General features: G+C 48.2%; 1 protein-coding gene across 1 annotated transcript in view; it reads right to left on the reverse strand.

Annotated features, from left to right (window-relative positions):
* Positions 1 to 27,570, reverse strand: part of DOCK11 (dedicator of cytokinesis 11) — a 105,936-nt gene that overhangs the window by 36,863 nt on the left and 41,503 nt on the right. Inside the window, exons 8-31 of the mRNA XM_014954935.1 lie at positions 26,095 to 26,229; positions 24,724 to 24,901; positions 24,193 to 24,272; positions 23,471 to 23,554; positions 21,282 to 21,422; positions 18,594 to 18,803; positions 18,099 to 18,221; positions 15,829 to 15,911; positions 15,213 to 15,335; positions 14,940 to 15,016; positions 13,621 to 13,805; positions 13,458 to 13,523; positions 13,209 to 13,301; positions 12,682 to 12,805; positions 11,917 to 12,038; positions 11,384 to 11,470; positions 9,821 to 9,910; positions 8,201 to 8,319; positions 5,868 to 5,937; positions 5,665 to 5,790; positions 5,039 to 5,110; positions 4,535 to 4,681; positions 4,010 to 4,093; positions 3,500 to 3,611 (exon numbers count right to left, since the gene is read on the reverse strand). Coding sequence (XP_014810421.1) covers positions 3,500 to 3,611; positions 4,010 to 4,093; positions 4,535 to 4,681; positions 5,039 to 5,110; positions 5,665 to 5,790; positions 5,868 to 5,937; positions 8,201 to 8,319; positions 9,821 to 9,910; positions 11,384 to 11,470; positions 11,917 to 12,038; positions 12,682 to 12,805; positions 13,209 to 13,301; positions 13,458 to 13,523; positions 13,621 to 13,805; positions 14,940 to 15,016; positions 15,213 to 15,335; positions 15,829 to 15,911; positions 18,099 to 18,221; positions 18,594 to 18,803; positions 21,282 to 21,422; positions 23,471 to 23,554; positions 24,193 to 24,272; positions 24,724 to 24,901; positions 26,095 to 26,229 — 2,731 coding nt within the window. The remainder of the gene's footprint in view (positions 1 to 3,499; positions 3,612 to 4,009; positions 4,094 to 4,534; positions 4,682 to 5,038; positions 5,111 to 5,664; positions 5,791 to 5,867; positions 5,938 to 8,200; positions 8,320 to 9,820; positions 9,911 to 11,383; positions 11,471 to 11,916; positions 12,039 to 12,681; positions 12,806 to 13,208; positions 13,302 to 13,457; positions 13,524 to 13,620; positions 13,806 to 14,939; positions 15,017 to 15,212; positions 15,336 to 15,828; positions 15,912 to 18,098; positions 18,222 to 18,593; positions 18,804 to 21,281; positions 21,423 to 23,470; positions 23,555 to 24,192; positions 24,273 to 24,723; positions 24,902 to 26,094; positions 26,230 to 27,570) is intronic.

Raw genomic sequence — 27,570 nt, forward strand, 5'->3', positions numbered from 1 at the left:
AAAAATTTTTTCCTAATATCCAGCCTGAACCTCCCCTGGCGTAACTTGAGGCCATTTCCTCTTGTCCTGTCGCCTGGGACTTGAGAAAAGAGACCGACCCCCACCTCTCTACACCCTCCTTTCAGGGAGTTGTAGAGAGCAATAAGGTCTCCCCTCAGCCTCCTCTTCTCCAGGCTGAATAACCCCAGCTCCCTCAGCCTCTCCTCATCAGACTTATTCTCCAGACCCCTCACCAGCTTTGTCGCCCTTCTCTGGACCCGCTCCAGCACCTCAATGTCTTTTTTATGGTAGGGGGCCCAAAACTGGACACAGTACTCGAGGTGAGGCCTCACCAGTGCCCAGTACAGATACTGTGATCAAAGGAGCGGCTGCTACAGCGGGAAGGCATCGTTCCCAGTGATGTGCCTGGATAATGCAGCTGAGAAGCCACAGAGACAGAGGTTTCAGTGCTGGGTGTGCGTGCTGCTACCCCATGACCTTGCCCTGACACCGTTATCTCCGTCAGACAGCCCATGTGCCTCATCAGCCACAGGCACTGGCTGACTGCTGCATTTTGCCACTAAGCCTCCCAAGAGGGATGACCCCAAAGCCACGTGTTCTTCCCCCAAAGGGTACAAATGATGTGCGCTCAGCTCAGAGTTTTGTTTCTGTTTTTTTGTTTTGTTTTTTTTTAAAATCCCACAGCGCGTTCTTCCCCCAAAGGGTACAAATGATGCGCGCTCAGCTCAGAGTTTTGTTTTTTTGGTGTTTTTTTTTTTTTTTTAAAATCCCACAGGTGTAGAAGTTTTTCTGTGGTAAGACAGGGCGCATCCACACAGCTTTGAAAATCCCAGCCAGAGGGTTCCAACAGCTCTGCGGCTGCAAAAGCTGTTTTTTAAGTTCATTGATTCATAAGTAGCATTCACTGGTTTGTGAAAGCCTGATTCGGAGGAAAGAGAAAGCAGTCTGCAGCATTATCTAGCTTTCATTGTTAGTCATGTTAGCAAATGCCTAGGTGTCACACATCACGGTTATTTCATCAATTGGATGCAAACTAATTGATTGGAAGCTGTGTATTTAATTTGACATTAGAGGATTCAGTCATCCCAGTTGGACCTACCTACTGAGGTGAACCGTTCCACAGCAAATGAAAAAAAATCTAATTTGTGTGTAAAAAGAAAAGGGACAAATAAAAAGACAGCAAAAGTAAACAGGAATAAGTAATAGTCTAGATCTTGGAGGTCTTGGTTTATTTGTAAAGCTATTGCTTAACTCCCAGCTTCTGTCAATCTCTGGGGGTTCTTCGCCATCACAAGATTGCAAAACCAGTCCTGTGCTGCTGGTTGTGAGGAAAGGCTTGGGGGTTTGCTCTGGCTGATGGAACACACGTGTCCCCCAGGACAGGCCACAGGGACGCAGACCAGCCACCAGCCTTCATAGCTGAGAGGTTGCAGAGAAACTGCTCCAAGATGCAACCCTCCAGCTCAGCAGGATGCGGTCACGGGGATGTGCTCTGCCTGCAGGCCTGTCTGCACCCACTCCTGCTGCAGAAGCCCTTTTTGCCCCCTTCCTGAGGGCTATTCCTTTCCCCAAGGCTGGGCATGTCCCCTCTTTTCACCCAAATAAGCGGATAAAGAGGTGAGGCACGCCAGCAGGGTATCTCCTTGGTGATGTGCACATCATACTTCCCCACCTCTAATGTCCCTGTAATCCCACTGTCCCCTGTAATCCCAAACCACAGGTTTGCAGTGGAGACACATCACGACGTGTCTCTACCACGGCGGGCAGAGCACAGGCACTGCTGCAAAGGCACTTCTGCTGCCTGAGACGTGCGTGAATGACAATTGCTACCACAGTTTTAAAATACATATTTTAAAAATCAAACCTCAGCGGGTAGGTCGTAGTCAGAGTAAAATAGAGGGGGAAGGATGAGCTGCTCTTACAGCTTCTCAGTTTAACCATCGCGAATGCAAAGGTGAATGTTAACCAAGAAAGAGCATCCTTATGTTATCGTGCCACCAATAAGCAACGGGGAGGCACTGTGGGTGTGTTTTCCTCTTTCTCAGCCATTCCTAGCAGTGCACTTTGTTAAAACTGTGCCAGGCAAGTACCCAAAATGATTTAAGTTTAAGAGATTAGCAGCTGGTCCAGAAAGCTCTGAGCGGTCAGCAACATACCAAAATAACGGAAACTTCACAGTTACTGCTGCTTCTGCCACCTGAATGTCTGCGAAATCACTTTAAGACTTGTATGGCTGCCCCCTGAGGCACAACCAAACACCCCTTACCTCCATCAGAACAAATGGTAGAATCATAAATCCCCTGGGCTTTCACACAGGGGAATCCCAAACCTCACTGTCCTCTCCAGAGCTTCTCTCGGCCAGGCTACCAGCATCCAAACCTGGCAATCTTTGCTGTATTTTATCTGGCACAGGTGAGAAATTGGGACCCAGAGCAAATGCTGGTATGTCCATAGGGTGGCTGGGGAGGCACGCTGTGGCAGTAGAGCTGCAGAAAGCCCCAGCCCCTCGCAGACCCCCTCTGCCTCAGGACAAGCAGCCCCAAGACCAAAGGGGACACGGTGTGACAGCGAGAGCAGCCTGGCTACGCGGTGACACAGCACACGTGCCCTCCGTACACACATGGGCTCAAGCTCTCTGCTGGCTGCCTTCAGCCCAGGTTTGAGTCCGAGCTTGAACACCCCGTGCACCCCTATACTCTTGTTCAAAATGAAAGCAGAAGGTAACTTAAATCACCTTCCTGTGACTGCAGAGAGAGCTGGCAGTGGAGCAGTGAATTCAGTCCGTTCTCCTGTATCTCCATTCTCCACAGTGCCCACTGGGGAGACACCCTACTTCTCAGGGGATGCTGACACTGAATTTCACTGAATTTTTTTAGAGTTGGAAGGGACCATAGAGATCATCTAGTCCAACACTCGTGGGACCAAAGGATTACACGTGCACAATTTGTGTATTTACTGAAAGAGGGGCAGTTTCTTTCAGATATTGTTAATCCCATGCAAACTTAAAATAATTTACAAGGGTATGTAGTGATAGGACGAGGGGGAATGGTTTTAAACTGAAAGGGGAGATTGAGATGAGATCTGGGGAAGAACTTCTTTGCTGTGAGGGTGGTGAGAGCCTGGCCCAGGTTGCCCAGAGAAGCTGTGGCTGCCCCATCCCTGGAGGGGTTCAAGGCCAGGCTGGATGGGGCTTGGAGCAACCTGGTCTGGTGGGAGGTGTCCCTGCCCAGGGCAGGGGGGTGGAACTGGATGATCTCTAAGGTCCAGTCCAACCTAAACTATTCTATGATTTTATGAAATATAGGGAACACTGAAAAGACTGACTGCATACCATGCTGGAGCAAAAAGATTTAAACCTGCCAGAACAGCATTTTTTTCTGAGGTTAACGTAAATCAGGCTAACCAGGACATAAACGTCCTTGATGCTAAACCAAATTCCATCCGGTCAGAAGCCATCATGACTAAAAAGTTACAGTTAGTCTCTTGAGAAAGGACATACCTTGAACTCTTTGCAGCTTGGGTTTGGAAAAGGTCATTGGTAAGTTCAGAGGAATGTAGTGCTCATGGTTGCAAATGGTTTGAAGAAATTCAAACTTGTATTCAACCAGCAGCTGAGAAAAAAAAAAAAAAACAACAGATAAACTTAAACTAGCTCAAAGTGTTTGTTGCACAAGGACTGGGGAATCTAAATAGCATTTGGTGAAGTAATAACTGGCAAATTTTTGTATTGTTCCCCCTAAGTGTCACCGCATGCAACTGTCACTTGTGTCTTCTTTACCTTTTTCATCCAGACCATTGAGCAATCTCTCCTTTAGTTTTGACTATTTTATTTTAAAGCTTAGCTGCATTCAGGCTCTTGGCCTAGTCAAAGAGGTCTCTGCCACCAGAGGACTCTGCAGGAACAGTGTCTAAAAGGCCTCCAAGAGTTGTATAAAATAATCACTACAGAGCTTTGACTGATGTAGATATGTACAACTGCAAACCAACTTCCAAGGACCATACTGCTTACCTTAGGGTCTTTTGGGCTGAATCCAGAAATGTAATCATTTATCAAGTTAAAAACAAATCCTCTGTCCATAAAAGTCAAACAACGCTAGAGAAAAAACAGCAACATGTGATCAAGCATTGAAAAGAAAAGATTTCATCCTAAATGATCTCCATATTACCATCCTCCCAGCAGCCACATTCGATCCTCTCGGCTTCCCAAAACCTACTTGATCCTGTCTCTCTGCAATTGTTTCGATGACCTCACTTAAATCTTCAGTGGCCAACAGAAATATTTAAAATGAGAGGTTTTGATCATGACTGAAACCCCTAGATAAAATATAGTGTATCACAGTCTTTCTCTTGGAAAGAGAAAGTTTATTTCCTAGGAAAGATAATCACCCTCCAGAGTTTTCATCACCGAAGCAACCAAAGAGATGATAACATAACAAACACATTTGTTTGCTTGCTGCTTATTTCTAATTGTTTGGCGGGTTTTTTTTTTTTTTTCTTCTGACAAAAGCCTGGGAGAAGGAAAGAAACTGCTGACCTTCAGGAAGTTAGCCAAGCTAAAGTTGACATTCCTGGACTCTTCGGGGATTTCGTTGTAGCGAATGGTGACGTGAGGAATGATGGCAAGCAGCAGCGAATGCAGGGCGTGCTGGTAGGAGTCGGGGAACCGCTGGCCTCTGGGCAGCTGGAACCAAAATCACGTCCTGCACTCAGCACTGGGGAGAGCTGAGCCCAGGCACAACTTCCCTTTAGTGTTTGTTTTTGCTGTTTCCTACTAAAACGCCGGCACAAAGAAAGCACTGGCTGAAACTGCAGAGAAGGGGGCTGCACGAGCCATAAGGAGATCTGGAATTTTTGAATTACAATTCAGAGGGAAAAGAGGAAAAAGGAAAAAGTAAAGTGGAAAAAAAATGGAAAGCTCTGGCTAGCTGTTCAGCTTGTCGGGGTGTTTTTAAATAAAGATAGTTTTCCAGAAAAACTTTTGGAGGAGAGTTTGTTTGCGATGGCTCCGTAACGCAGCGTTGAACAAATTTATTTTTACCTTGATTTTGTTTTCTTCCAGTAAGTACATTGCCATTGACTTCGCCAGCGCTTCAAAGAAAAACCACGAGTACTAGAATGAAGAAAGGACACCGTTACTTTTCTCAGCAGGACTGAAGATGTTTGACCGCGTGGGGAAGCAGCAGCGTGGGAGGGAGAGCTCACATTTGAATGACATTTGTAAGCCCAGCTGTGCCCCAACATCTCACTTGGTGGGGGTGCCTTTGGTACCTAGATGAGTCCTCCCAACCTTGGGGTGGGAACAGCTCCATCCCCTCCACACCCCAACGCACCCCGCAGAGTTTGGGGTGCAAGCCCTGCAAAGACCCAGAGAGGCAGAGACTCAATCTGCCTCCCGTGAGCCGCCCCTCACGTGTGGCTTGAAAAAAATAGACCCAACTGGCAAAAGGAAAAGCCCTTTGCTGTGTCCTGCCATTAACACAGCCAAGTTCCCTGCCAGAATCCAACCCTCTTGTGAGAGGAGAACCTCAAGGACTCGGATGCGAGGAGCTGCCCTGGTAGCTTTGCTCCGGCGGAGGGTTTGGATGGGTGAAACTGTTGGGCTTTCTACCAGACCCCCTTCTCCTCCCCTCCACCCTTGGCAGCCAAGTACTGCCAGAACTTCACCTTGAGCAGCTTATTGATGGCTAGAAAATCTGCCGACTGCTTCAGGATCGTGGCCATGGAAAGGACCAGGATTTCATGGGTCATCTTCGCCTGTGTGACACTGGGTTTCTCAGCTCGGAATACGTACTGAGGGAAGAGGAACAGCGTCAGCAGTGTGCCTGCTCCCAGCAGGGAGTTTTGCAGAGCCATGTGTCATGACTGACCTTTATAAAGGAGCGCAAGTAGTGGTCTAGACCTTCTTCGTGGCACTTGGATACGATGTGCAGAAGAACCCTGGGGACAAATGTGGTTTGTGTTCAGCACGCAACGCGAGGGCAGTTCCTCCAGCTCATGAAAGCAGACACCATCTGTGTCCTATCCTGCTCAACCCCAAAAGCCTCACTGCTGGCACAGGCAGATACGAAGAGAGCCAGGACCCACAGACCAGCATCCCTCACAGCTCCTGGGGCTGCACCGTCCTTGCCACCGCACGGCTCCTTGACAGAGCATTTAGAGCTGAGGTGGCCAAAGCCTCTTCTCCGCTCTGGTGCTGGACCAGGTATTGCCCAGGCCAGTTGTCTTCAATGCTGGAGGCTCCAGCACGAGGAGGTAAGGTGGAACACTTATCTGCAGGGGACATACCCTATTCCCTGGCCTCTGTGCATGCCAGGGTTAAAGCTTGCGGCTACTAAAGCTTACGTTGCAGTGAGCATCAGGCACCTGAACAATGCTCAGGTGTTAGATGTCTGAGTTGAAGACAAAAGTATGAAGTTAATCTGCTCTGCACCCAGTTCTCTCTGGCTTTATCCACGGACCTGCCACATGGAGATGGGGCCCCCTGCCCTTCCTGCACGTGCTACGGATTCACCCACCCTGGATGGCTTATCGCGTGCTGAGTCTGTCCTCACTAGGAGCCCTTTCCTAATGACAACACAAGTGACAAATGAACAAATAGATACTACCACATCAAGTCTGCAAAACAAACACAAAAAACCCCCACAGAATCTCTTCTGAGAAGCAGGGGAAAAAAAATCTCCATCATTGTTGTACTCTGAATACCTTCCTGCATCCCCTGAATTTATTACTTCTGGAAGGCTCTTTTTTTACTGAATTTACATCATATGCTCCTTATTACATGCGCTGGATTATTTTTGGGCTGTTGCCTTGCAGTTCACTGGGGACAGACAGACCCTGGACAACATGCCAGCTCTCTGAAAGCACTCCAGGCGGCTGATGAAAGCAGAAAGTGCCTGGTTTCCCCAGTCAACGCTGGGGATTTACATTCCAGTCCCAGCCAGAGGGAACAACAAACTATTGCACATTGTCACAGACCCCATAGGCCAAACCACAGGGAGGAGTTTACAAGCCATTTATCAGATAAAGTGGGTTTTAAATTCCACGCTGAGAAGTCTGGATGAGAAAACGGTTGTCATTAAACAGAAAGCTATCAACAAACTGGAAAGCATCGGGCCAAGTTGTGAAAAACTCTCTGGAAGTGAAGGTGGGAGCCGGTCACCCAGCAGGTAGCTGGGGTCACTTGTTCCACTGTCCTTGCCCTCTGGTGATTCAAGCAGAGTGGGATTACAGTGCTCCACGCAGGGGGTGTCACCACAACCTGCACCATATGGCGCAGGACGGTGATTGCCATGGGCTCTGCATCCCTGGGGAACCAGGGCTCATGCCTCACATCCCTGGGGAACCAGAGCTCATGGCTCACATCCCTGGGGAACCAGGGCTCAAGTCCTGCACCCCTGAGGACCAAGGCTCAGCCTCTGACCTCTAGTTTCGTGGCAGCGAGATGCTTTGGGTACCCAAACACACGGTATGTCCTGGAGTCAGAAGATCTCCACGGAGCAGTATCTAACATCCCCCCTTGCACTGCAGCACTTCACAGAGGACGAACCACGGGATGAAGACGGATGTTTCAATGCATCCATGGGTTTAGGGGTGCCATGGTCCCAACTAGCCAGGAAAAAGGTCCCTTTTGCTGGCTTCGGGCCCTGCAGAAGGCCGCCGGCAGCAGAAGCTGGCCCAGGCCCTGGCCGGTGCTGCCCTCTTGGGGCTGTGGGCCCAGCCGAGCATCGCTGCACAAGCCACAGTGCAGCTGGAGCTGCCAGATCCAGCAGGATTTTAGCAGTTTTTCTGAGATGGGGGGGCTGGTGTGCAGGGACGGGACATGGGCACCACTCCTGCGAGGAAATCTCACCCGCCGCCTGCAGCTGGGACACTCTGGAGCCTTCCCGACCCCCCAGTAACTCAGCTTCTAGAGCCATCCCCGCCAGCAAATCCTTTTTCTTTTGAAAAACCAGCCGGGAGTATCTTTAAAATACTGCATTTTTCCCCATGTAGCTCCCAGGACAAGGTCCCCCATGTCACCCGGACGCAGTAGGAGTAGCCAAGCAGCTGGTGTTTCACCGCCTGGTAGCCAGCAGCAGGGGACAGGCTGTGCTGCCACTTAGCACCTTGTACTGGGAAACCACCCCCTGCTCCGCACTGTAGTTTGTGGCTTTCAGTTACAAAGGACTGAGGAAAACCGGGTGATTTACCAGACACTCACATGGTGCAGTTGACAGCTACTTCATCTTCCTGGGTCACGTTTGTGAGGACTCTAAATAGTTGCATAAGAATTACAGGTAGAAACTGAATCATTACTTGGACCTCCATGGCGTGCAAACACTAAAACAGATGTTCAAAACACAGACACTTTTAGTTCAACATTTTGCAGATGTTAAATATTTATAGCACGCGGACATTTCTGTGGCAAAAGGACAGGCGTTAGCAAACGCTTCAGGGTGTGGGGACAGGAGGGCCTGAGGCAGCGCTTGCCGCCTGCCTTCCAGCTGACAGATCCCAGCTGCACGCCTTTGGGGAGCAACGTGAATCACTCCTGGCAGGTATTAATCCCCCTCTCAGATGTGCCCAGGCAGCTATGATTTCATTAGAGGTCACATGCTACAATTTGACCCCAATAACCCAGAATTTAAGGCTGAAGTTTTGCTCCCGGCTCTGCTCATCACTTGAGACGGTTTTTTGAAGTGACTAAGTCCCCGTTTGCACAAATGCCTTCGGAACATGGAAACCTGATGCTTGATGACTTGCAGTGAGACTTTTCTCCAAAGAGCACAGCTTGCTATCGGAAATGGGATTTAGTGACTAAGTCCCCATTTGCACAAATGCCTTCGGAACATGGGAACCTGATGCTTGATGACTTGCAGTGAGATTTTTCTCCAAAGAGCACAGCTTGCTATCGGAAATGGGATTTAAGTGACTTGGTGAAGGTCAAGATCACTTGGTATATACACTCTGCACCCATCTCATAGACCGCTTCTTCCTGAACCTCACGATACGAGTCCAGGAAAGACAGTGCCTTTCATTTTCAGTTTGCAAGCCTGCAAACTGAATGAAAGGTTCTTAAATCTGTACCTAGCCATTTAAATTTCTGAAATTACTGAGGAATTGGTGGTAAGAAGCCCTCACCAAAGTTGGCACGTAAATATCTCCCTGTCCGCAGGCTGCAGCTGGGCAGGGCTGGGACAGAAAGCAACTGCTCTTTTTAGTGCTTGCCTTCAAAACCTTCCATTTTTTTCTATTTCTTAAAATATCTAAACATTTATCTGAAACACACCCAGTAACTTTGCGATGATAAATCCCCACCACTGGAAGTGGAGCTGTTGCTACGGCAGCACTCTCAAAAACAGGCAGTTATGGAAGGAAACAAGGACAGTAAACAGCCAAGAAATATGTTGCCTGCAGAAGCCTGCACTGGACCTGCTCCGAGGCCCTTACTCATGCCATGGCAATTGCCAAAAAGCTGTGGCTGGATCATTTGTGGTCAAATTTAACTGACTGATAACCTCACAGATCTTTTTCAGCCAGAAAAAAAAATCCTGCTTTGAACGGATAATCCTGAAAATAAGGCATTGTGCTAGAGTTTAAAGGTGTGAGGAGTCAGATCTAGGGGAGGAGCATGTGAGCCCACCAGGAGGAGGGTTTGCCACCAGCTTGTGAAAGGCAGCCCATGGAGAGCAGACAGTCGTGCCAGTAGCAAAGGTAAGGGTGTTGCACACTGCGCCGGTCCCAGTGCTGCAGTCAGTGCCTGTTCTTACAGGGCAGGGCTCTGGGTATGTAATGATGGTCCATAGAAACACAAACAAGCCCACCGACGGGTACTGTTCACCTTTAGGTATTTAACAAGCTCTCCTGGGACTTCCTTAGCTCCTGCCTGAATCAGCTGGCAGTACTGGAAGAATTTGTGCAAATGCATGTCCTGGAAGAGAAGAAAAGCAAGCTCAATGCAGCAGTCTCAACATTTGTCAACCCCCTACTCTGCAGCGCACACCCAAAAATCTGCCAATTTAACCAGTGGGCCCTGTGCCTAGCAAGCCCCACGTCACTCGTGGTCCCCAGCTGCCACCTCCCAGGAGTACACTACTGCCTTCTCCGACATACCCAGCCCCTGGCTCCCAACTAGTTTCAAGATTAAGCACAAAACTGCCAGCAGTGTTAGAATTCTCCTGTGGTTGCACTACCCTGAGCCCCAGTCCCCGTCCAACACTAGCCTGCAGAAGCAGGAGTCCTTCTGTTCCAGCCGTGATGCTTCCAGACTGCCTCACCGACCTCCTACTCTCCATCTGAGGCACTCTCCTTCCCATTTCTCTCCCTCCTTCTCCAAGGTTAAATGTAATTACCTTGGTCATTTAACCCTGAAAAGCACCTGGAATGCAATTTGGTGAGGGGAGGAACTATTAGGACAAGTTCCTCGAGGACAAGAGGGCAGTTGTGAGTTGCGCCAGGGGAGGGTTAGACTGGATATTAGGGAAAATTTCTACACTGGAAGGGTTACCAAACATTGGAACAGGCTGTCAGGTTCTCACAGCAGGGAAGTGGAGTCATCGTCCCCAGAGGTATTGAAAAGACAGGCAGATAAGGTGCCAAGGGACATGGTTTAGTGATGGTTTTTGGCAGTGTTAGGTTGATGGTTGGACTCAATGATCTGAAAGGTGCCTTCCAACCTAGGCAGTTCTATGATTCTATGATATTATGCTGCTCTCAGTGCTGTATACAATTAGTAGGACCCTAAAAGAGGTTTAGCCAACACTGAAAGCAAGTTGCTGTGAATGGAAGTGCAGCTGATGATTACATCCAGCACGGGAGAAGAGGCCCTACAAAGGGCCTTTCCCCATGAGCAGCGCTGACAGGAGATGCCCCGGAGCATGTGCTGGGGATCTTTGCTGCGTATCGCATGAAGTTGGGGAAGTCCATCCCTACCACAAAAGGGTGGAACACATGAGGACTTGGTAAAACAGCCTGAAGTGGTTTCAAAGGAAAATCAAGACGCTTGTTTGCTTTTGTCTTCTGTTGCCAGAAAACTTTTTTTTTTTTTTTTAAACTCAATGAACAGTCAAATATCCAGGGAAACCTCCCATTTCCACCAGTTCTTTTCTGTTTTGCATCATCGAAGCTGCTCATTTGCTCCAATGTTTCCTCGGTCCTGCCAGTTACGGTGCAATTGGCCAAGAAATCACCAGCCTCTCCCTAAGCTCATTCACTCGCACAACTGCCTCATCATGTCCAGAGGAAGGAGCAGATCCCTGCAAGGAATCCCAGACCTGCTGCTCCAGAAGGACCTCAGCGCTGCTCTGCAAACTCAGATACCTCCTCACAGCAGTAACAGAGATACAGCAACCCCTCCCTCTGCGTTTGTGTTGGAAGATCTTTCAGAACGAGGCGCTCGACTCACCTGGGTGTAAATGGTCGAATCCAAATGGATTCTGATTTTAAACAGCGGCTTCGCTCCATCCACCCACTTCGCATCCACGCTGGGCTGCTGTGAACAGACAACACGCAACTACTTGGTTTCAGCCTCCAGTGTGAAGGTGACTCTGTGCGGACAGACCCCCTGGTCAGAAGACACAGGTTGGGTGGGGAAAAAACGGGGCCCTGTCAGTGCAAACACCAGTGACCTGACTGCAGCCATGGTGGGGCAAAGGCACCCCTGGGAGAAGGAGCCCACAGATTCTCCTGCTCTGCACCACCTGCGACAGCCCCCTCCAGCCTGCCACAAAAATAGTCTCTGCAACCTAGCCAAGAAAAGTGGAGTTACAAGTGTCCCATTTCCAAACTCTAAGAATCTTGAGCTTTGGGAGCTGCCCTGCAGTTCGGATCTTTCCAGCTGAGCAGAGCCCAAACACAAGCCCAGAGCTTACAGTGGTACCAAAAGCTCAGCTTTCCCCTTCCCTTTATGTTTAAGCCCATTTTAAATGGCCTTCCTACCCTTCGTGACTCCGTGTCTCCGAGACCCAGGTAGCCAGGTGGAAGGTTGGATGAAACCGGCAAATGCGGCTCCAGGGTGACAATCCGTCCATCCTTCAGCAACGGGACCCAGGCGTATCCCACTGCGGAGGCAACAGAGTGGGGGTCAGCAGGCCCACAGTGATACCTGTTCAGCTCAAGCTCCAAGAAGAGTTGTGTCTCACCCCAAGACGACCAAACCTGCAGCTGCGCAAGCGGCTTCAACAAGGCTGGGATCAACCGTGCCAGCCTTGTGACGGCTCGTTTTACGTGGTGGCTCGGTGAATGGAATTGAGCCACAGCACAACCCAGATGGAAGTGGGTTTGAGGGGCAGAGAGAGCACCTGAGCCATGACCATGGTCTTTGGTCGCCCAAGGACTGGCTGTGTGGGAAGGTATCCCACCCAGTCTCTTACATGTACCTGGTGTTGGCAGGATCAGCCCCAAGACCCTCATCTCACCTTGAGCGTCTGCTGGTGGCTTGGCTGACAACAGGCCCACTCAGACAAGCCAAGTCAAGAACACACAGAAATAGCTGCCAGATTGCAGCAAAAACTTGAGCTTTAGCATACACCAAACCCATCACGTTTTATTCCAGTTTAGACCTATGATTTGTATTAGGTCGCTTTCAAAAAAAAGAAAATTCAGATAGGCTAATATCTGAATCAAATATTTTTTCTTGCTCCTACACTCATTTTATCTTGGACTGTTACACTCCAACAGAAGTAATTGAAGCAGTGAACATACCTTGAGTTTCAACGGTGTCCTGTTTTTTCGATGTTGCCTTTGTATTAATTTCACAGCTGACATGATAGAAGGTGAAAAGCAAATGATGCTTTTGATGGAGGTGAATTGGAAGCTCAATTTTAATCTAAAATGATATCATGATAGATAAGACTGTATTTTTAATTGTGGAGTAATATCTTAAGTTCTATTTCATTTCAGAAATGCTATGTTGTATGTAGTTACACAAGACACATTCTTACCCATCTTAAATAACTCCGAGCTAACATTTTCAGCACATTTGCACATTACTTATTAATGGGAGCGTGTGATTGGAGTGCACAAAGCGTGACAGTAAAGACAGCAGAAAACAAACTGGCATTAAAAATTGACAGAGCCTCTAGCTTTGCTAAGCCCTTCTACTGAGGCAAAGGGCTGATGATTATTTTTACCCATATTTCACCCAGCCCTGGAAAAGGAGATAGCCTGAAAGGCCTCTTGGCTTTGTAGCATCCAGGAAAACCTGTTATTTCCCACCATTTCGGTTTTACCTCGTCATAGAACTCTGGGCTCTGGTTGTGATGCAACACGGCAGCGTATGCATGTGTGGTCAGGAGATGGCCTCCGGGTTTGCCATATATACACTGGAAACACAAATGAAGAGCTGAATTCAGGATTGCTGCCGGCCAAATTAATACAGTGAGCATGGAAACTCGGTGCTGTCCTATTTTCCTGCTCAGCCTGGCTGGCACTCCGTGCGCAGCAGCGAGCAAACGTCGGCCCTATTAACAGGTACCCACCTTTAACGGCCTCCCATCAGCTTCATCTGAATCCCTGAACTCGACACAAACAGCAATGTTCCTTGCCTGAAATGGGGGAGAATGGGAGGATGAAGCCACGGCTACAGGCAGCAGCATCACCTCAGACCACGCCGAGTAGCTGCAGGCTCTCCAGGCTGCTCACCTTAGCAAACACCTTCTGGTTCTCATACTTCAAATGCAAGGGGTAGACGTAGAGGTGGTTTTTGTAGACGGTGAAGGGGTAGAAATATTTTGCAACTTCTGGGACGAGCTCCCCCACTTCAACTGCAACATCCTCACAGCTCTTCTCAAAAGGCTTTATAGGAATGTAAGAAGCCGTGACACAATCTAGGAGAGAAGGGAAGCTTGGATGAGCACACACCCCACAAACACGGGAAGTACGGCCCACGTGAAAGGAAATGTGTGGGTCTGAAACTCTGTTCTTGAGCATCCGGTTGTCTTCACATCAGAGGATCGTGTGCGTTGACCGGGCAGCAGGACTTGCACCACTACTATTGAAATGATTAAGGGAAAATTCTCCCTTAATCTTCACTGTGGTCCCTGACAGCATTAGCAACACCAGGAAAAGTGTAGGGGCACCACAGGGCTCCGCTCTTCTTGCCAGCAGGGACTGCAGAAATGGCACTTTGCTGCAGCCCTGGGCAAAGTCAAAGGGTCCTGTGGATGACCCATGTCTGGGTCATTCTCTCCAGAGGACCTGTGCCTTGAGTCTTCCAGCAATATGACCCATTAAGTTACTGTTTTATAAATCATGCAACCATCACCTGACTGAAGCAGACAGGCCACTGAGATGGTGACTTGAGATGGACATCTCAAAGTGCGTCAGTCCCACCGCGTCAGTCCTGTTGTACTCTCTGCTTCAGAAAGATGTTTGATGATTATGCTGCCTCCTGCCCAGCTCACTAAGACTGACACCCACCACAAGGTGAACAAGAGTTCACCTCAAGTGATGGCCTTTCAAAGAACAGAAAAAATTAAGTCCACTAGAAAAGCCTATCTGACAGGGGACCAGCCTACAGAACCTGTGACAGAAGCTGCCAGAGGCCCGTGGAGTGACACTGAACACATCATGCATCCTTTCTTTGCCTCAGTTCCTTTAAATAAAAAGTAAAGAATCACAGTGACCATGCTCGTTAAGCCTTCTGGTGTTACGAATCAAAAATGTTATATGAGATTGGTGTAATAATAACAGCAAAAGGAGGCAGGTGGCTTCCTTTAGATTTGGGATGTGATGGCCAAACTGCAAAGCAGATGCATCTCTTTACACTTGGACCACATCCTTCCACAGATTCCATCAGAGAGGCTTACAAGACAGTGGTTGGGCTGAACTACTCATTTCTCATTGCAGTCCTGAGATACTCTGGTTAATGAAACAGCAAAACTCCCTGTCATTAACTCCTGAGGCTAGAGCCGTCAGCACTTTAAGATTCATCAGCATATTTTAAGGTCCAAGATCCTTACTTGTGAAGTCAAGAGGGACGTCTTTGATGACGATATTCAACTGGGCTGGAATGACCTGCAGTTTTGTCTTCTCTGGTCTGCGTTAGGGAGAAAGGAACAAGAGTGTGAACCTTGGAAGCTCAGGTGCTGAACACATCAGCAGTGCTTTTTCTTACCCTCTGAGTATTTTAGAAATTGTCATTTTACAATTGTCATCTCATGCTTACGCGTAAGTGTTTAAAAATGTGTATTAAAATGCCTGCTGCAGCCCCTCTGCCAGTCTCTTTCACTTACTTCTTATACTCTGCTAAAAGCTTCAGCATATCTTCGTTTGAGAGTTTGCTGCTGTCTTGCTTGTACAGAGGCGAGAATTTTCCTTCAACATCAAGAGTGCCCTGGGAGTCTTTGAAAACTGGTCTGAGGAAAAGAAGAGAGACATCTCCTAAACATTGGTAAATACGCACAACTGCTGTCCTCTATCAGTCCCAGTAGAAGAACAGTGAGGGAATGGGATCACTATCTCCAGTCATTCCCAATAACATTAATTAAAGCAGATTGTCCCTGCCATCCCAGGAGGTCCTCCCCTCTTATCCTCTCCCTGGCAATGGCTGGTGCCAGGAGGGAATTTCTGTGCCTGTTCCCGTGGTAGCACGGGACAGGGTAATTCATCCCCAGGAATGTTCTGCCCCAATAGCAGTAGCTACAGGTCAACAGAAAGGTTACCGTCTTCCCAGCACTGTTTACTTTTTTAATATTTTGTTTCTTATTTTAGATAGAGCATCTCAGGCCAATCCCCGTTCCGTCTTGGGAATTGGAACCAGATCTTGCCCTGGGCTGCAACTTCACAAGCTTGTCCCTTGGCTCCTCGCATCCCGGATGACCAGCAGCCAGCCCAGCCGACGTGACTGACCTGGCAGCCCAGCCAAAGGGCATCCTGTACTGGCCCAGGCGGCTGCACACCTGCTTGGCCACTTTATGGACCTTCTGGGCAGTCTGCAAAACACAAAGAAAGGTTAGTCTGGGCCACGGCTTCCCCGCTGCCCTGGGGAAGGAGGGAAGAGCGCTGTGCTCTCCAGGGAAGAGAAACTCTGGGTTCCCTGCTGCGGAGTTTCCCCGGCAGAACACAGAGAGCAGCACTGATAGACATCCCTGCCTGTCACCTCACACCACACACAGTTACTGCTTTCGCAAAGCAAGAGAAAATACGTTGTGGGCGCAGCCATATTAAAACTCCTCTTGATTCTGCATTAAATGGCCAGTGTATTAGGATTTTATTTTCCAAATAGTACTAGTTTGTTTTCCAAAACTGACTGTAATTGACACATCTTATACAGAATCATGGAATCACATGGGGTTGGAAGGGACCTCTGGAGATCATCCAGTCCAACCCCCTGCCAAAGCAGGTCCACCCAGAGCAGGTCCCACAGGAACGTGTCCAGGTGGGGTTTGAATGTCTCCAGAGAAGGAGACTCCACCACCTCCCTGGGCAGCCTCTTCCAGGGCTCTGCCACCCTCACAGCAAAGAAGTTCCTCCTCATCTTTAGGTGGAACTTGTTCTATTCCAGTTTGTGCCCATTTCCTCTTGTCCTGTCCCTGGGCACCACTGAAAAAAGACTGGCCCCGTCCTCCTGACACCCACCCTTTAAGTATTTATAAGCATTGATCAGATCCCCCCTTCTCTTCTCCAGACTAAAAAGACCCAAGTCCCTCAGCCTCTCCTCATAAGGGAGAGGCTCCAGGACCCTCATCTTTGTAGCCTCTGCTGTCCCCCCTCCAACAGTTCCCTGTCCTTCTGGAACTGGGGAGCCCAGAACTGGACCCAGTGCTCCAGATGGGGCCTCCCCAGGGCAGAGCAGAGGGGCAGGATGACCTCTCTGGACCTGCTGGTCACACTCTTCCTGATGCCCCCCAGGATGCCATTGGCCTTCTTGGCCACAAGGGCACATTCCTGGCTCATGGTCATCCTATTGTCCACTAGGACTCCTAGGTCTTTCTCCTCAGAGCTGCTCTCCAGCAGGTCAGCCCCCAACCTGTCCTGGTGCAGGGGGTTATTCCTCCCCAGGTGCAGCACTCTACACTTGCCCTTGTTGAAGTTCATCAGGTTCCTCTCTGCCCAGCTCTCCAGCCTGTCCAGGTCTCCCTGTATGGCAGCACAGCCCTCCATAATGTCAACAACCCTCCCAGTTTTCATACAAACTTATGAAGTGTGTTGAGGGAATGCCAGCACATACCAGGTGTTCCATGCATTGATCTTCCAGGGACTAATTTAGACTGGCTGCAGCAGGACATCATCAGCTCCACCTGGCATGCACAGACTAATGCTGACAGCACCAGGGCACACCCCTGACCACCCTTTGTGCAAGTTCCCCCATATGGCACCCTGCATGGAGCAAGACAGAGGCAGGGCGAGCAGAACAAAGGGTGAAGTCCATGTTCTGCTGCTACTGAAACATGCCTGTTCCCAGCTGGAGTTACCCAGGACCACTGCGTGTAGAATCATAGAATTGCAGAATTGCCTATGTTGGAAGGGACCTTTCAGACCATCAAGTCCAACCATCAACATAACACTGACAAAAGCCATCACTAACCCATGTCCTTCAGTGCCACGTTTGCCTGGCTTTTAAAAACCTCCAGGGATGGTGACTCAAATGTCCTTCAGCGCCACGTTTGCCTGGCTTTTAAAAGCCTCCAGGGATGGTGACTCAACTACTTCCCTGGGCAGCCTGTTCCAATGCTTGACAACTCCTTCAGTGTAAAATTTTTTCCTGATATCCAGTCTAAGTTTGCTAAGACATGGCGTGTAGCACCATGTATAAGCATAGCCCGTTTTTCTGGGGGTGAAGCGTCCCCACTTTTTTGCTGCCAGACCAGGCTTTGCCTTATTGAAGTGTAATGGGGGAACGCCCCCTTCCCCCCAACAGCTTGACTCTTTCTGAAAATCCACTGCCTCTTTCCAGGGGAAGGAACTGAATTTCCCAGGACAGCCCAGCTGAAGCCAGCCTGGGTGGAAGCAGCAGAATGGATGAACCCATTCCTTTGGGACGAAGGACAAAAGGACAAAGCCTTCTTTGCCAGCAAGAAGCTAAAGAGCAGCAGAAACAGCCCATGTTTCAGACCACGCTACTCCCTGCAGCAGCAGACAGCATCACTAAGCAGATAACCCATGGCCTCATCCAATACCTTCCCCGGGTCCGAGTTTTTCATGTATGGCTCTGTGCAGTGCGTAATGCTGCCCTGCAGCACCTTCTCCACACGGGCCACCAGGAAGATCTCCATGTGTGGGTCGGTCACGGAGAAAACCCCCTGCAACAAGACAGACATTAGTTGGTCAGAGAGCAGGACACCCTACCTGCACCACTGGGTTTGGCCCCGATCATCTCGCTGTCCCTTCTCACAACCCACACAGACCCCCCTCTGGTTGCTGCTGCGGATGGGACATGGGGGCTCACCAGGCCTGAGCATGGTCAGATCTTGAAGAACTCTACTTGGTGCTTTGCCTGTTGCTGCCAATAAGCCCCAAGTGGCAATTGGCTTGAGATGCTGACCAAAACCTCACCGCTCAAGAGAGAAGCTGACTTCTGCTCCTCCACACAGTGGATAACAACACACTGCAATGCTACCGAACAGCCACAGCCTCAACAGAGATACAGAATGAGGAGAAAGACAGTTCTTCACCCGTTTTATGTAGCGCAGGCAAGACTCCGGGACCCCGTGCACGAGGCTCTCGGCCGGCAAATGTCCCTTGGTGGCCTCTGCTCCGGACGCAGAGTTATCCAGCAGCATGTCACGGACAGGTGGAGGGTTCAAGTCCACGTGGAAGTCAGCTGAAATCTTGCAATTATTTTTCAGGTCGAATAGTGCCAAGCTTAGGAAGAAGGGCTCAACCTGGAAGTTTGATTGAATATATATGTCAAAAAAACCGAACATTACAGGCTCAAGAGTATCAACATGCTTTGCCTTCCCTGCTAGGTTTGCCTTCTGCAAGGCAGAAGGTTTGTCCCTTTAGTTTGTACACCAGCATTTTACAGAATTCTTACAGACAACCTATGCTTATTTACTTTATAAATACACAAACCCATCTTTTCCCCCCATATCTTCTTGCATTTTGATCTAGTCAATTTGAGGAAAGCTACTTTAAAACCATCAATGAAATCCATAAGGGTTTTTCATATAAATGATTAACTATGAAGTTAGGAAGAAAAGATGACCCCAATCCATCAATTATAGCTGTTTATCATTTGCAATGAGAAAGAACTCAACTTAAGAGTGTTTATGTTCACGTGCTAAGGACCACTTCACTTATTGTCCAATGTCAATCAGCTCTGGATGATGCCAACTGCAAGACACTCAACGTGTTCCTCAGCTGCTCTGGCCGGCTGACACAGGAGCAAAGGCAGCTTTTCCAGCCAGGAGAGCTCAAACACAATGGCAAACAAAATTTGCCAAGTTATTTGTAGCTACTGACCTCAAGAGCACAAGGCAAGTGGCAACAATTTCATGTATTTTTAATTGAAAGATCCTAGCAGGCAGGTGGCCATGTAAAGATAAAAGTGAAGGCTTGAAGATAAGACTGTGGCGCATCCGTGACATTACAGCGTAACGTGGAGGCATTACATCAATACTAAAAATGTGCTGATCAGGTCTGACTCCGGGCCTGATTAAGGATGAATAACGAGATTCTCTGCCATCAGTGACGCATCCGTCTGCTGGGAGTTGCTGAGGAGAAGGAGCCCCATGTACTAGCCATGGGCTACCAATATGAACCCATCACAAGAAAGCCTTTGCAATTCTAAGGCCACCAGGCAGTGTGCCACCAGCAGGGACGGGTCAGTGCCGGTGCCGCTGCCTCCCCGTGGTGTACTAGCTGTGGGCTACCAACATGAAACCATTGCAAGAAAACCTTTGCAATTCTAATAGAATCATAGAATCATAGAATCACTGAGGTTGGAAGAGACCCTTGGGATCATCGAGTCCAACCATCTCCCCTATGGAAAGGGTCCACTGCAGCCAGAGCAAGTGCAGGGCATGACCATAGTTGTGGGAGGAAAAGCTGGAGGAGCCTGGTCTGTTTGGCCTGGCAGGACGAAGGCTGAGGAGAGATGTAATAGCTGACTATAGACATCAGAGGCTCAGAAAATACAAGGAAGAGCTTTTTAGGCTGAGGTACAATAACAAATGCATATAATAAAGTGGCTGTGAATACAGTTAGGCTGGGAGTCAGAAGAAGGTTTCAGAACAGGGAAATCCCTTGCCATTAGGGGAAATGAAATATAAAAAAAAACACAGCAGTAAGTGGTTTGGAGATGGAGCTTAATCATTTACCAATAGGACTTTCACAGGGGCCTAGAATGTGGCAGACACTCACTCTCTATTCCCTGAGCTTCTGAACTGCTGGTTTACCAGCAGCCCTAGTTAACAGCAGACTGAGGCATGTCAGGACAGACACTGGCCCCAAACACATTTTTGGAACACCAAAATACCAAGGCAGACAAATCCTGCAATCAGCCGTTTGTCAACTAGAACCCCCAGATCTCTTTCTTCCAGGCAGCTTTCCAGCCACACTTCCCCCAGCCTGTAGCGCTGCATGGTATATGGGGTTATTGTGGCCCACAATGCCACCAGGCAGTGTACCACCAGCAAGGATGGGTCAGTGCCGGTGCCGCTGCCTCCCCGCGATGCTCTCTGCTGCTCTGGTACCCTCATGGAAAGGGGCCACTGCAGCCAGAGCAAGTGCAGGGCATGACCATAGTTGTGGGAGGAAAAGCTGGAGGAGCCTGGTCTGTTTGGCCTGGCAGGACGAAGGCTGAGGAGAGATGTAATAGCTGACTATAGACATCAGAGGCTCAGAAAATACAAGGAAGAGCTTTTTAGGCTGAGGTACAATAACAAATGCATATAATAAAGTGGCTGTGAATACAGTTAGGCTGGGAGTCAGAAGAAGGTTTCAGAACAGGGAAATCCCTTGCCATTAGGGGAAATGAAATAAAAAAAGAAAACACAGCAGTAAGTGGTTTGGAGATGGAGCTTAATCATTTACCAATAGGACTTTCACAGGGGCCTAGAATGTGGCAGACACTCACTCTCTATTCCCTGAGCTTCTGAACTGCTGGTTTACCAGCAGCCCTAGTTAACAGCAGACTGAGGCATGTCAGGACAGACACTGGCCCCAAACACATTTTTGGAACACCAAAATACCAAGGCAGACAAATCCTGCAATGACCTGGGGCAGCAGTCACTGCCTGCCCAAGTCCCATCAGAGCTCAGGGCAATATAGGATGTTTTTATCCACCCAGATGAATTTGCCGAGTGTTTTTCTTCCTGGTGAGAAGAAGACAAAGCAGGACACGCCAGAGCTCCCCTTACGTTGGTGGGTCCTCCTTCCGACCTGTCTCCAAGCTGAGCGAGGAGGTTGAGGGAGAAGTCCTGGCAGCACACCACGAAGCGCCTGCTGCGCTTCTCCTCAAATGGCTTCACGTCTGGCTCCATCCCTGAGAAGTCCAGCCTCTAGACAGCAAACAAACAAATCTGGTCACATTACAAAAGAAACTAACCCCCCCTGAATAACGCTCAGGGATCACAGCACAGCCAATATTATCTTAACCGATTTTTTTTTTAAAAGTGGTACAAAAGGTACAAGACATTCACAAATGAGTGCCATTTGGTGATGTTACACAAATGGATTCAAGACATGAACTCATGGGGATGTATCAATTTTTAGCAATCTGGTTTGTAGAGCACAAAAAGCTAAACCTCCGTATGATTTCAGTTCCTTCCTGCTTTGCTGTAACCCTGGGGATCTTCCCAAAAACACCATTTAGAGCTTGGGGAAGAAAAGTGGGAAATAAGCCGTTGTTACACTCAGAAAAGTATCTTCCACTTCGAAGATGTGACTAGTTAAAGACACGGCCTCTGTGCCTGAAATAGAGAGAAGGCAACACGCCATCGGGATCACGAACAACATCTCGAAGCGGAAGGTATTTCTGGAAGCACAGCAATAACTGGCGTGGTTAGAAACAACAAAGACTGTCTGCAGAGCTGGCTGGGAAATCCAAACAGTCTTGATGATAATCACCTCTTTCCTAACCCAGAACGGCCAGGCCTGGGCTGTGCCTCGAGATCTGCCCTTCCCAGAGAGCAGACACATACATGACCAAAGAACCTTCAGCCAGATAAAGACCCTCAGCCTTCACCATACCCCTTGTACCGGGCACTGGGAACACAGAGACACCAAACCCGAAATACCAGCACATCTCTCAGTGACAATCGGGCACAATCCTATTTGCTTTTCCCCCCCAAATTCTGCATGCCAAACTTGGGGCACTGATATCTATCTCATAATCGAGTAATTTCAGCAAAATAGGCTGCAATTGTTAATCCAGTTCTGGGAAACTCTTCCCGTTGTCTCCCCTAGTTGCTCTGGATGAGGAAAGTACATTGCAGGTGTATGTTCCTGCTCCCAGTCTCCTTAGCACCAGGCGTACCAGCATGCATGTAGACACAAGCATTGACCAGGGCAGGGATTCTGAATGCCCAGTGTAATAGCAGATCTGACCGACCCACATCAGAATGAAAAGCTCTGGGTATAGAGGGAGGGCAGCAAACTCAGCCTAACCATTGGGTTAGGTAAAAAAAGAGATCTTAGACGCTCTGCACTGAATAATATTTCCATTTTTATTATCTGACTAGAATATAGGAAACTTCCCAAGGCTTCTCTTAAAAAAAAAAGAAAAAAAGCCTCCTGGATGCTTATCTTCTTCCTGTTAAAGACCTTAAGGAAGAGCCAAGAGACAAGCTCATTTTGTACAGCTAAACCTTTTAAATACTGATTACATTTCCTTGTTAAACCAGAGAATTATTTATCACAGGTGTGAACAAACCAAAGCATGCCAGAAGGAGAACTAGAAACTATGAAATAGCTTGGAACAATTCTCTAAAGCTGTGTTAACAATTGCAGCTCATTCCACTGAAATCCCAACACCTGGACCTTGGCAGAGAGCTCAGTAAAGACGTCAAAACCGAACAGAAAACAAGCCAACAGTCAATCAGCCCCTGCATGAGAACAGCACGGGGTGTTTCTTCTGTTTGTATGTCCCCTACATTTGAAAACTCCCTGAAGACTGAGGTTTCCCCTGTAAACCCTTATCATGGCTTTTAACACCACTGCTCTCTGGTCCTGATGTGCTGCACCCACCCAGCGTTGCAGGTGTCCTTGCAAAACCCCTTCTACCACTTCTGCAACCATGAGAACCTCCCAGAGGCTCAGAGCAAGGGTTTGAAAGCCAACAACATCGAGATGCATCACGCAAAAGCCAGGGAAGCTGGAGGGAGGCCGTGTGTGGGGCTGCTGCGAGCCCTCCCTGTATCTGAGTTATCACCTGAGCAGTGACAACTTGTTCTGCTCTCACTGACCAGGATATGGGCTGCACTTTTATTCTCCAATCCATGGAAAATCTACTGCCTCTGTAGGTGAGTGCTGTGGCCACACAAGGGAACAGGGGAGGCCCAACACCCATGGACCAAAACCTCGTGTTTGCAAACATGGGGATGTTTACCTGGACTTCTGGGTCGAAAGAAAAGAGGTTTTGTCTTCCATCATTTCTGCTCAGTTTGTTCAGCTGATCTGTTTCTCTTCCGTACTAGGACAAAAGGAAAGCATCAATATCACTGCTGGCCACACGGCAAACATTCATCATTTGGAAGGAATGGAAGCGAAACAAAACACATATTTTTCAGGTTCCTTTTGTGATACGTGAGACGATGCAAGGCTTCTCAGCTGAGAGGCAAACATTCAGCATTTGGAAGGAATGGAAGCGAAACAAAACACATATTTTTCAGGTTCCTTTTGTGATACGTGAGACGATGCAAGGCTTCTCAGCTGTTGCCACCAACATGGTGCCACGACAGCAAAGCCATGTGGCTCTGCCAGATGCAAAACAGGCAGAAGTAGGCAACCACACTCTGGATCACAAACAGGAGGTGGCTGCCACCGAACTGTCCCCCCACTCCCCTGGCCAGGACCTTCTCCCCTGCTGAGCAGGGATGAGCGGTACCGACCACAGTGGCCCTTCATCCACTCCAAGTCTGTTCTTCCTCAAGTGTCCCACACCTGGAGCTCCATCCATGAGATGGGCAGAAGAGAGAACAGAGACCCCACAGCACTTAGTGCCTGCCCAACTCTCCCGGAGCTGAACACACAGAATGTGGAGAACCCCTTTTGGAGTCACGTGGAGAGGACTAGCTAAGGGCTGGGGTGCAGCCTCTGAAAACATGGTACCTTCATCAGCTCCGGATGCATGCTTCTCTCCAGGCTCTCCAGGATGTTCTCTGATTTTCCCTGCGTGCTTGATTCATCATCTGCAAGGACACAAAAAACAGATGTTCAAAACAACCGCAGGAGCACCGCTCTGCCAGAAATCATCCTGCAGTATTTGCTTACAATAGCAGAGAAAGAGTTTAAAGAGACTTTTCCATTCCTCGGGAGTAAGATTTTTCCATACATTACTAGTACCAGAGTGTACTGTTACAGCCTGCGAGGTCCTTCCAAAGCAGAACTTCAGCACAGAGCCAATTTTCCAGGAGCCTTCACATTTTGCCATCGATTTCCCATCCAGTGGAAGGGTCATGTTTCCCTCCACTCTTATTCCTCAGACTATCGTCTACATTATACTAAGCCCTTTTCCATGACATCATGTATCAGCCACAATTCTTGCTGTTAATCCAGAATGAAAAGCACACGCTTTCTGCAGGCACACTGCTTGCATTCTGCTGGAGGAGGGTGAAGGTAGGTGTTTATTTATAAACTGACCTTGCACAGATTCCACAGAGTCTTTCTTCTCTTGCACCAAGCTCTCCGTATTGCTCTGTATGATTTTTCTCAGAGTTACCAGCCACTCTTCCATCTCCTGCTCAGTTTCAGCTGCCAGGTAGTGGCTGTACTTGTCTATTGTCTTGAGTTCAAAGGCGTAACGGCGCATTTTAGGACACTGAACAAACAAGCAAGAAAGACCAAGATTTGTATTGCATTTTCCTCAATGACTCAGCACACTACCTGCCAAAAGGGTCCTCTCTGTGAAAACATCCAAGAACTGAAATATTATGATAGGGAAAAAAAATCACACAACAAGGACAGCATCCTCCTGGACCCAACGCCTCTCCTGCAGCCATCAGAAAGGGCTTCAGGGATGCCACCAAGGCTGCCAGCTACTCTGAGAGCAGATGAAAGCCAGAAGAGCAAGCTCCTTCTTAGTTCGTTAGACCTTTGGGGTTTACCCAGAGAGGACAGGAACCGGATTTGTCTGACACAGTAAGTAATGTCACACTCCAGGACACTTAGAGCCATCTACCTTAAACGCAAATGGTTCAGTGCGACTTTTCTGAGTTCTGCTTGGCCTTTAAACAGCATTTTCCAACAAGAAGCCAAGGCAAATCCGGTGCAACTTGGGAATTACATCCTGTACGTCACCAAGGCGTGTGCACTGCTGCTTTGACTGTGTGCGGAAAGATAAATGGAAAGACACAGCCCTGACTCATCCACGCTGAAGCAAACTGCCTGAGGAATTTAAGGTGCAGAAGGCATGGCAGCAATCCCCACTGCACTCCACTCTCAGCATAACAAAGCCAAGCCAGGTTTAAATCCCATACAAATATCTCTCCTAAAGCCTTACAAGCTCTTTGCAGGTCGTAAGTCTCAAAGGGCTGCATGTTTGCATGGACCTATCAGGGCATCACTGGAGAAACAAAAAGCAGCAGACAGAGGAGGAAGGTGTCCAAGAGTAAGTCACACCAGTTCCTCCCTGGCTCCAGCCCTCAGGGTGCCTTGGAAGGCACCTGACCTACAATAAGCAGGTAAAGGTGATGGACAGAGCAGGGAGACAGCAGATGAAGCATCAATGAAACACTTCCATTTTATTCTTTCTTCCACTTGCTGCCTTCCTGGCCAAAAGTATACACGAAACACTTCAATTTTATTCTTTGTTCCACTTGCTGCCTTCCTGGCCAAAAGTATGGCACCCTTATGAAACATCTCGCCTGCCTTTTAAACAGACTGGCTGACAGAGCAAACCAGCTCTGGGTTAGTTTGTAAATCCCTGCCCTCACCCCTCAATGGCACAGACCCTGAGAGAGCATTTCTATCTCAGAGCTAGCTCAGGTACAGCTCTGCAGAAAGCACACCCACCTGCACAACGTCATTGCAAGCGTCCAGGAAAATGCAGCCTTTGGATTCTTTTGAAATTTTCTCATCTTTGTAGGAATTAAGAATATAGGAGCCATCTGTGAGTTGTGACAAGTAGAAATACCTCCTCTTGAACACCTGCAAAAGAACAAAGTCTTGCTCATACAAGTATTCACTCTTGTATATCACAAACCAGTCCCAGTTTCAGTATCTGCCCTCTTGGTATTGAGAAAATACTGTAACAAGAAACACGAATGACCCTAGAGCATTGCAGACTCACCCCTTTGAGTATGACTTGTTTTTGTAAAGAGAGATTTCATCTTTAATTTTAATGCCCTTGCTGTTACTTAGATGTTGCCCATCTAAAGCAAAGCCCCAGGGCTTCCAGCTCATCTCTCAGCTGGCTCCAGCCTCATTTATCTTTAAAAAGTAATGCTGCACAGTAAATTCAGATCAGCACACTGCTTGAAGATTCATCCCCCCCTAGAGCAGATATTTCCAGACCCTTTTTGATAAAGACCTTGTTTAGAATTACAAAGCAATTCTCCAGAAGACTTTGGAACAGACATGTGGAAATTCCTAGCACTCAAGTGTAAGCCAAGGGACACAGTAATCCATTCACCTGCCTGGTTTTTTGTGTGGTTTTGTGGTTTTTTTTTAAATACAAACCTATTTTCATGAACTGGCTTTGGCTTAGTGTTCATTTCTCATCGCAGAAAGTAGTAAGTTTGGCAGAAATGTTCCTGTGTTTGAGATACTGCTTTTTATGAAGACTGTATTAATTTAAAAACAAATGAGAAAGCTTTCCAGCATCTCAGAACACCTTCCTTCATGTTTGTTTGCCAATAAGCACTATAATTCAGGGGAACATTTTGGCAGCAATCACAGTAGCACCACATGCTGTCAGGTCTGTAAGGAACAGGGTGCATTTCACAGTTGCTAGATATCTCGTTGTTAGGAGAATCCCAAAGGAAGCCAGGGCAAGCAGCTCTGTGAGTATTTCCACTGTTCTGCATAGATCTGCAAGATCTATGAATAAACATGGGGTTTTTCATCCCAGATGGGAGACTACTAGTAATTTCCTGCTCCCATCTTTACTGACACTAGCAAATGTTCAATAAACCCACACGCTTACTCGCACAAAACTGGAAGGGAGCAAGGGTAACCCACGCCCTCTGAAAGGGAACCTCTGGCATCATTTAGATGAGTAGTTAGGTGTAGAGATACTCCAAAGGTTGATGAGCTTTAAGCTTTATAAGATTTAACTAAACCTCTAGTTCAAAAAAGTACAAAAATACAGGGAAATCTAAGCATGCTAAGCGTAAGCTGGCTTAAACACTGATTTAGCACTTTGTTGAATCTCAGAAGCTTTGGCAGAAGCCCACGACAGATCTCTCTAGACATTACAGGGCTGATATCCCTCGTGGGTATAGGATTTCATGCTAAACCATTTGCATGTTCTGAATTCTGTTTGAAAGG

Source organism: Calidris pugnax, unplaced genomic scaffold, assembly GCF_001431845.1.
Source record: "Calidris pugnax isolate Ruff unplaced genomic scaffold, ASM143184v1 scaffold38, whole genome shotgun sequence".
In the NCBI taxonomy this organism is placed as follows: Eukaryota; Metazoa; Chordata; class Aves; order Charadriiformes; family Scolopacidae; genus Calidris; species Calidris pugnax.